Below are 10,291 nucleotides of genomic sequence, written 5' to 3' on the forward strand. Positions count from 1 at the left end.
TGTGGTTTGGTTGTAATTTTATAGTAGGGCTTGTTAAGAATTCTTGGTTTGATTATTTGAGGAAAGATATTTTAGGCTGAAAGTACACTGTTTATAGAATGTGATTATGACGTGGCATACTTGTAACCTTGCCACACGTTAAATGTTGCTAAAACAATCAATTTAAAGTCTATTTGATGTCTAAGATATGCTAGAAAGACGATACAACATAAAATTTGATAAAAATATGATAAGATAAACATTATTATATATTGTATTTGATATATATATGATGATAATCAACGGAATAATAAAATTTTATTTTGTCATATATTTGATATACATCTAATCATAACATGATATATATTATATATAAATGACAAAAATACTCGTATAAAAAAATTATATTTATTTTAAAATTTAATTAATTTTCATATTTTTATAATTTTAAATACTAATTTATTAAATTATACATAAAGACAAAACTGCCTTTGTGATAAAATTGTAAATATTTTTCAATTAATTATTAGCTAATCTAATATCCCGTTCGTTTCAAAATGAGCACCACTTTATAAAAAATATTGTTTTAAAATTAGTGTCATTTTCAAATTAACTTTGTTTTCATCCAATTTTATATTTCATTCCCTGTCTAAACATTCGTTAAATTTAGAATTTACATCTATAATTAATAAGAATAATTTGATAAAATGACTATTTTTTTTCTTTTATTTATTGCATTATTGTATTTGAAAGATATGTGCTTAAACCTTAATCAATACTTATTTTGAAACGGACGAAGTAATCAACTACTAGTATTATTGACAAACAACCTCACAATTGAATTCAAGTATGGATAATTAAATTTCAAATTAACTTTGTATGAGGTATAAATATTAAATATATGAGTTGTTATCATATACCTAATATATTAAAGTTTTAAATTGAAATATAATATCAAATCTCTTATAGTCTTTGAGTATTTGGTTCTTCTTGTACGAGAGACTTCCCATCATACATAAATATTGAGGGGACCAGAACACGTGGATTTTTCAAAAGTCACATTTTGCAAAAAATAAAAATAATTAATTTTTTCATTTTATCTCCAAGTTTGTTTGAGAAGTAATAATGGGTGCGTTTGTTTTAAAAAAAAATTGAAACCAATAATCATTTTTTAGGGTTTAAAATGTGTTTGATTCAGGTGAATAACACTTTTAAACGTTTTAATGTAAATCTGGTCAGACCAAACTTTTTAAAAGACTATGTCAGATTGGAAAAAAAAAGTATGATAGGTCGTAGGTTAGACTTAGGTCTAAAAAATTAATCGTAGTCCAGACTCAGAATTTTCAAAGTCTAACATGACCTAACCTATTCCTACTCATATTCTCGAGAAAAGAGTATTTATTTCATTTGTGTCTTCTTAGCATCTTTACTCAGGATTAGACCTTTGAAGATAACACCAAAAACATGTAAGTTAGGCAGAAGAAATATCATTTCACGTGTTTCGATCGGACTCGGGTTCCAATGAGTTATCTTTTTACATTTGACATCGATCACATCAACTTATATTTAACCATTTTTGTTCATTTTTTTAACCCGACATCCGATTCAACCCGCTCATTTTGTCAAAAAAACGAGTTGAATTAAGCAGATCCTAGTTGGATCACATGTTTTTGTCCACCTCTACCTATGGTGGTGCACCCTTACCAAAAATTCCAACACAGATGTTTTGATGTTATATGCTATAGGCGCCCAATGAATGTAGGGTATATTGTTTTTTTTTTATATTAGACTTAATTGCAGTTTTGTTCCTCTATTTTAGCTGAATCGAAAAAGTAGTTCTTCCATTTTATTTCTCCATAGTTTTGGTCCCCAAATAGAATTTTGGTTCAAAACTTGATGAAATTTCATTTTTTTCAATTCACACCATACCATTTATAATAATAGATTTCAAGTACAATTGTTCCACAACGAGATTTTGAGGTATGGTGTAACTTATATAAACGCAAAAAAAAAAAATGAAACTTCATCAGGTTTTGGATCAAAATTCTGTTTCGGGGACCAAAACTGATGAGAAATAAAATAAAGAGACCACTTTTACGATTCAGCTAAAATAAGGGGGACAAAATTGCAATTCAACCTTTATATTATTTATGGAAGAGAAATGTGTTTAAAATTGACAACTTTACAATACAATCAGCTGCGCCATTTGATTCCTACCTATACAACTTTTGCATTACATATAATTGAATATATCACTATTGTCTCATATCACTTTTTTTTTTTTTGCATTCAATCATTCAAAAAAGAAAAATAAAAGTAAATTAGATTCTCCAATAATTAACCAAATAACATTAAAAATTGTCATTAAAAATAACATTATTTTTTATTTTCTTATGGTAATATTTTTTGGTTAAAACATTGTAAAATTAAATTTAATTAAATTTTATTTTATTTATTTATAGAGTAGTACTTAGGGGTGTACGTGGGTGTGGGTCGACCTGTCAATTCTATCATCCAACCCAATCCGACTTTTACCCGTATCCAGTCACTTTCGAGTCCGATCCAACCCAACTCATTGAAATCCATTTATATTTGGTTCGGGTAATGGGTTTAACAAATTAAACATGTTGATCCGACCCGGTAACTAGTTATATATATTTTTTTAAAATTTTGTTTGACAGTCACAACAATTCAATAGAGTTTTATTACTCTTCTTCTTTAAATTTTTAGCTTCTTGAAGTTGCACCGCCGTCCACCTTCTTCTTTTGTTATGCATTTGCTCACAACTGTTATGATTTTTATACAAATTAGTTATAATAAAAATTATTAATAACTGATTTTTATATGAATTATGTTGCAAGGTGTTCATGCGTCTAATAAATGATTTTTATATTAATAACTTTTTTTTTTGATGATTTTTTAAAGAATTGAATTATGTGATTGAAATTTTATAGTTTTTGAGACATTCAAATATTAAATATATTTTCGTGTAAAATAAAAAACAAGTTATTATTTATTTATAACCCGTCAATCCAATCCAACCCAACTCGTTCTTGATCAGGTCGGTCGGTTCAGATTAAATGAAAAAAATACAGATTTAGAACTTAATTCAACTCAAATAGAATCAATTGGGTCGGATATCAAGTTTTATCAAATTAGACCCAACCCAACCCACGTACACCCTTAGACTAATACTACTATATGATGTCAATACATATCCTAAATTTCCTCGCAGTAAAATACTGTATTTGATAAGATTAAAAAAAAAAATATTGTATTTGATCTTCTCCATTGATATGTGATTTGTTGGTTTAAATAACATTTTTACTAAATTATAACCAACAATTTTTATTTGTGGATGCAAGATTGGACTACAAAAATTAGCGATAGTCGTGATATAGTGAAATCTATATTTTATGTAAATTCCCTTTGCAATACATATCTTATTAATGGAGGACGGAGAAAAAATTAAACATTATATATTATAATTTTCAACACGTTAGAATCATCATCCGAATACAAAAATTGTATATTTTGGTAATTTTAATAAATTATATTATTATTAATGCTTATTTTCTTTTGACACTTTTATTAAAATAAAACAAATATATATATGGTATACGAGATGTTTTATCGTTCCATAATAATTAAATTATTTAATCATTACACATACGTATAAAGATAATTGTATAAATGAGAAAAAATATTAATTTTGTAAAAAATTTATTATTAAATATTAATATATTATTGATATTATAAAAATATAATAAAAAATAGTATATTTAAAGCGACGTACTATTAATTAAATAATATAATTAAAAATTAAAAGAGCTGCTTATTTTGAGACAATTGAAGAAATAATTCACATAATCGTTTTTGCAAATCCTTCCTCATACTAGTACTAAAAAGGGTAGATTGCTATCTCATATTTTTCAAATTATTTATTAAAAAAATATTTTTTTTTATTACTCATAAGAAAACTCATCTAACTAATAAAAAAATAGATGATGTATTATCAGGTAAATTAATCTTATACTACTTAAAAATTTACATTTGAAAATGTATCATCATTAAACTCTTAATGAATCATGCAAAACAAAATTAATTTAATTAAAAAAACACAATTTCATTTATTTTTAATATTTGTTTACCATGTAGTAAATAAAGATATTTGCAACAATCGAGTAATACAAACATTTGCATCAACTGCATAGTACTAGTAGAATTTCGTCACGTTGAAACACTAGACGGTTTTAGATTATATTAAAAAATTATTCCGCGTTCCAATATTAAAATCTGAATCAATCGCATCCAAGCACGGAACCAAAAAGGGGATAGTATGGGCTGAGGCAACTCCCTGCAATAAATTTTGTAGACATATATATCATATACAATATAATATTAATATATAATATAGCACCAAGTAAAAGTTGTTGACTTACTACTACTTTATAGACGTGGTTTTGAAAAGCACATACTCAGTATATACATTTTAATAATATATTATAAGAGTAAATAACTTTTTAATAATTTATATTTAGTTCCTATAAAATATTTTTAAATTTTTAGTCTCACAATATATTTTGTTTCTATTTTAAAGTTAATTTATGTGTCTCTTTTAAATATTTGAATTATTATTTTTGTCATGATTAAGATATTTTAATATATTATTTATAAATAATTTAAAAAATTAACAAGAGAAAAAGTAAATGTAACTTTTTAAGTTTTTGATAAAAATTTGTATGTAGTTTCAATTTTTTTTAAATATTAAAATTTACTAGAAATATTTTATCATGTAGTAAAAATATTAATCAAAATTATTAAAAAATTGTAAATACATAAGTTTGACTTAAAAACAAAGATATATATAGATCATTTTTATTATAAATATTATGAATAATAGGTTGACAATGAAGATAATATTCTAGTTGGTAGTTTGATTCCTTCCACTGTGAGAAGGAATGTTTACAAGTTTGATATAAATTTTAAGATATGCAAGAGTGACGCATATGACTTGTATATATTATATTGAATGTATTGAACTAATAAAAATTTGATTATTAAATTTTCTGCCCCTGGTTTCATAAATTCATTAAACTTTCTGCCCCCGGTTTCACAAATTCCTAGGTCCGTCCCGAATCCATGCTCAGACTAGGGACGGAGACGACATACCACGATCAACAAGTGGAATCAAATGAAATATACAAAAATCAAATCATAATTAAAATAACCTAAACAAAATTTGTAATCGGAATTGAAACATTGTTAATTTCATATTGGTTAAACGCCAAAAGAAATACAATTGAACAAAACTTGAAATCAAACTCTAAAAGACAAAAACAAAAATAAACTAAGAGAAACGAAATTCATACACAAATTCTTACCAAGTACCCAAATTTACAATTTCATCCATCCTAAGGCAAAAACAGAGAGAGATAAACCAAATCATTAGAATTGAAAAATTATGTGTTCACGGAAGAAGCTTTGAAAACCAGTTATATATCATTATCAATCGAAGCTCCATAAATCACCAACCACACTTTCTTGAACAATGTTTGGCGGCGGCATAAATTGTCCATCATAGTACGGAATCTGATAAAACTTCATGTAATCCTCGTACGCCATCAATTCATCCGACAGCTCCTGAACCTCGTTCTTTGCTGCTTCTTGCTCTTGTTGTTCTATCTCTCTTTCTTTCTCTTTCTCTTTCTCTTTCTCATTCCCATTAACAACACCAACAAAATAACCGTTTTCATTCTGATTAAACTCCATTGTCAAGTAGCCATTACCAACCTCTGAAGTTTCATCACTACCAGATATGATAAACGAATCAGTGTTGATAGCGCCCACATGAGAATGAACTGTATCAGTTTGGTTCAGATCATAACCAAACTCCAAGTTCAGATTTTTTGGGTATTGTTGTTGCTGATAGAGGGGAATGATTGGGGGTTTAATCGGTGGATTGTTGTAACGACGAACTTTAATGGAAGAAGAATAATCATCATCATCATTGGGGAAATTGACTTTGGCTTTTTTGCCACGGATTTTTCGTGCTTCTCGATCATAGGCTCTAGCAGCTTCTTCAGCAGTGTTGAATGTACCAAGCCAAACACGAACCCCTTTTCTAGGATCGCGTATTTCTGCAGCCCATTTTCCCCATGGACGTTGTCGGATTCCTCTGTAGAGGTTTTTCCTCTGTTTTTTCACCGGTTTCTCAACTTGCTCACTAACTGCTTGATGAAAAACTCCATTCAGAAAAATCTTTAAAATATCAAATAAATAAATGAGAAAACGAAAGAAAAGGATATTTCAGTTAAGAAGAGTGACTAACCTGTGGGAGTGTAGGATCTTTTGAGAGTGGGTGGTGGTGGTGGTGTTTGTTGATCACCACCTGTTTGAGAAAAATCGAAATCCGAGTCTTTCTGTTGACCGAAGGAAGAAGGCCAGAGTTCAGAGGCCGTGAGACGGCGGCCTCCACGGCGAGGTATGAAGTCAGCGATGATAGCACCGCCACACATATTATTTTACGAGGATGATTATTGATTAGTGTGTGGTAAACAAAGGTTTGGGGGTTGGATATTGGTGTTGTGAGAAGGCGCAATGAATATGAGAGGTATGTGTGTGTGAGTTTGTTATTATTGAAGAAGTAGAATTGTTGTGTTGCGTTGTCAAGTGTGAGTATGACAAGATGTGGATAGATTTGCTGCTGCCCGTCAAGATTATTTGTCCCCTAATAAAATACCCACAAATTGTATTAGTAATATTGTAAATCATAAAAGCCATAATAAATTTTTAAAATCTAAAATCCTGATATTTGATTAAACTTTAATAAATAATATGTCACTAAAATCACTTTTTGATTAGATTTAATAACTGATTATAAAGAAGAACTGAAGAAGATAGTATATGTTCAAATAGTATATTTATTCAGAATAAAATATGTAAATATTAAATTTTAAAACAATTATAAAATTAAAGATATTAATATAAATCTTTAAAATTATATTATGTAAGAGAAAATCAGATTCTCCGAAATTCTACCGTATTCTAGTTGCACACATGAAGCTATGTGTAAAGCGAAAAGTATAAAAATAAGTCTATTACACATGTGACAATGTGACATGAAGCTTCCTAGGCCGCCAAAATTCCTATTGCCTTTTAGTTTTGCTTTCCTCGCCAAAGTCTAGATTGTTTTCTTGGCAATAACGATCTCAATATATTCCGGACACGTGCATATTCACTTAAATTTGTTTGATTTAAACAGAAAAAATTTATTATAGTTGAGTGTAGGTGTAGATTTTATCTGAAATTTAATTTTGGAGACTTTGACAATTTTAGGGATAATGATATCCACGTAGACTCTATATTCGAATTCCTCCTCTAAATAATATTATAATATTTTTTGAATTTTCTATGCATATCATATATTAAATTTATTTAATATTTCTTTAAATAGTAAAAATTATAATCTTATTTTTATAAAAAATAATTTATTATTTGATTATTATTTAATAATAATTATTTTATTATATTAATTATAATATATATATATATATATATATATATATATATATATATATATATTATTTTTTAAATTTATAATGGTGTGGACAGGTATGGAGCCTAAATTTCATGTCTGCTATGAAATAGATGCAGATTTTTCCCGATAAGTCGGATGCGATTCCATATTCGATAATCGTTCTATATTTGGTAACTGTTCAATTAGACAATCACTTAATAGTTGTTTCATATTTGTTTGAGAGGTAAAAATGAGTGCATTTGTTTCAGAAAAAAAAAAATTCTTTAAAACCAAAAATCATTTTTTAGAGTTTAAATAGTGTTTGTTTCAGATTTTTTTTAAAATTATGTTGTTAGGAAAATCATTTTAGGTCAGACTTTTAAAAAGACCAGATTAGACTAAAAAAAAGCATATGATAGGCCGTATGCTTAAAAAATTAATCGTATGCCAGACTCATGCCTTTCAAATTTTGACTTGACCTGACTTATTCTCACCCTTAATCACAATCATAAAATAATAAAATATAAAAAATATCTTCTAAATAATATATGACTTAGAAAAAAATTGACATAAAAAATAAACTGTAAAAAAATTCAAACTAAGTTGAATAACGGATCTACTCAAAAATAAATTTCAAAAATTACTGGCAAATCTGCTCAATATTTGTAAATTTTTATTTGATATTTTTAGTAATTTTAATGAATTAGTATTATTGTTAACTATTTTTATTTTTTAATGTTTTTTTAATAAGATTAAACTAAAAAAATGGAAGCACAGTGCTGCCCTTTCAAAGGACGACCTCCTTCATTTCAAAAATATAAAAACAATAAAAAATTAAATTTCAACACAAGATTACCATTTGAAAAGATGAGGTATTAATGCAAAAGGTTGCATGTACAAAATTCGACTTTCTACTAATGATAAAAATATGATATATTTATATTTAATTTTGGAGAGTTGGATTTCATACTTCTCCGTGTAAAATTCATGATCGAAATTTTCAGTAGTTATTTTTTAATATTGAAATTTCAAATTTTTAGTTAAAACTCTTGAATATTTCATTATAGAAAAATGAAATTTTCTATATTGAAAAATAACTATAAAAAATTTAAAACCTTCATGAAATTTTTGGTACAGTTATTGTTTTTATTTTTTTTTATATTTATTTCATATTTAATTTATTTTCAATGAGAAGTAGAGGAGAGAAAAACACCGTTGAATATTATGGAGTTCGATCTCCTACACAATCTATTAGGAGAGCTGCCGTTGATAAAAAGGAGAAAGAGAAACGAAGAGATACAAGAACCAGGTGATTATAAAATCCAAAAAATTCAAAAAAAAAAAAGTAAAAGAAAATCCAAAAAGACATAATAAAAATAATAGGTACCAAAAGTTTTAAAATTTGAAATTTTAGATAGAGTAAAATTAACTACTGAAAATTTCAAAACATAAATTTCTGGTAAAGTAAAATTAACTATTCAAAATTTAAAGGCACAAAATTTTCGGTATAAATAATGTACTAAAAATTTTGTTGGAAAAAATTCGGTAAATAATTTCTACTACTGAAAATGTTGTGCTTTTAAATTTTTGGTAAACAAATAAAACCATCGAAAATTATAAAGAGGAAATTTTCGGTAGTTAGAAAGTGTGTATCGGATATTTAGAAAAAAATATTATTTATTGAAGATTTTGATAAAAGAAGATATTTTGGAGTAATTTTTTTAATTATTAATTTGATAAAAATTAAAATGACAAATTTAGATTTTTAATATTTTAGAGAGTATAAATCTAATTGGAAAGGTGCAAAATCCAACTTTATTAATTTTGAAAGCGGAGTAGATTAGTATATGTTTTTTATAAGTGAATATTTATAAAAAGAAATCCCATCGATCCCAATACAGCGGATGTGTTTGAAAAATTTCCCTTGTACCCTCCTTATTATACCTATACCCCCAAAAATAGAATGAAATGACTATTTTGCCCTCGTATAAATAATAAAACCTCAAAAAATTACCATTCCACACTTTCACATTTCCGGAAGAGAGAGTAAGTTTTTTTTCAAAATTTCCGGAGAAGTTGAGAAACAAGTTTTCCGGTACAGAGCGTGTATTCCGGAAACGTTGTTTTAAAGTTTTCCGGTACCGGAAATCTTGTAGGAAGTTTTCCGGTACAGAAGAGTGTTCCGGAAAACTTGTTTTTAACATATCCGGTACAGAAAGCGTTCCGGAAAACTTGATTGCCAACATTTCCGGTAGTTACCGGAGAACTTGAGCATCAAGTTTTCCGGAAGTTATGTTATTTTTTTTTTTAATTTAATTAATTATAATTTTATAACTTATTGTGATTTAATTCTTTTAATATTTTAATTTTTCAGTGGGTGCACGAGGAAGAGACGGCAAAATCATACGAATTACACGGGACACTGAGACTTCTACATCGACTCCGATGAATCCCCCAGAGAGGATTCGACCGACAGCTTCAAGGAGAAGAAGACGTATGATTATTGAAGATGATGATGAGGGACATAATGATCAGGGGGAGCCTTCTACAGTGCATGAGGAAGATGTGGTACATGAGCATATGGTGCACGAGCAGGTGGATGTACATGAGCAGGAGGAGGCTGCACCTGCTCATGAGGGAGAGCATATGGAGGAGGAACATGATGGACCTGAGGGACCTGGTGAGCTCACACGGTATCCTGGAGGACCTTATGATTTGTATGTCCTTACACGATACCGTTATCATGTTTCAGCTAGACTATGGTTTGGCGAGGTATATTAAATTAATTATTAC

The 10,291-nt window shown here is 27.7% G+C and overlaps 1 protein-coding gene across 1 annotated transcript; it reads right to left on the reverse strand.

Annotated features, from left to right (window-relative positions):
- Positions 1 to 5,220: 5,220 nt before the first annotated feature.
- Positions 5,221 to 6,675, reverse strand: LOC101513681 (uncharacterized). The gene is made up of 2 exons (XM_004495878.4): positions 6,311 to 6,675; positions 5,221 to 6,209 (listed from the first exon to the last, which is right to left on the reverse strand). Exons 1-2 carry the CDS (start codon positions 6,495 to 6,497, stop codon positions 5,488 to 5,490), a joined length of 909 nt encoding a protein of 302 aa, XP_004495935.1. The 5' UTR covers positions 6,498 to 6,675; the 3' UTR covers positions 5,221 to 5,487.
- Positions 6,676 to 10,291: the final 3,616 nt, after the last annotated feature.

The sequence above is a fragment of the Cicer arietinum genome, chromosome 4 (genome assembly GCF_000331145.2).
Source record: "Cicer arietinum cultivar CDC Frontier isolate Library 1 chromosome 4, Cicar.CDCFrontier_v2.0, whole genome shotgun sequence".
Lineage (NCBI taxonomy): Eukaryota > Viridiplantae > Streptophyta > Magnoliopsida > Fabales > Fabaceae > Cicer > Cicer arietinum.

Excerpts from the sequence above, each read along its gene's own strand:
- LOC101513681 (XM_004495878.4), bottom strand. The coding sequence starts at position 6,497 with ATGTGTGGCGGTGCTATCATCGCTGACTTCATACCTCGCCGTGGAGGC. Across the intron at positions 6,210-6,310 it reads AAGATCCTACACTCCCACAG|TTAGTGAGCAAGTTGAGAAA; the intron begins GTTAGTCACTCT and ends TTCATCAAGCAG.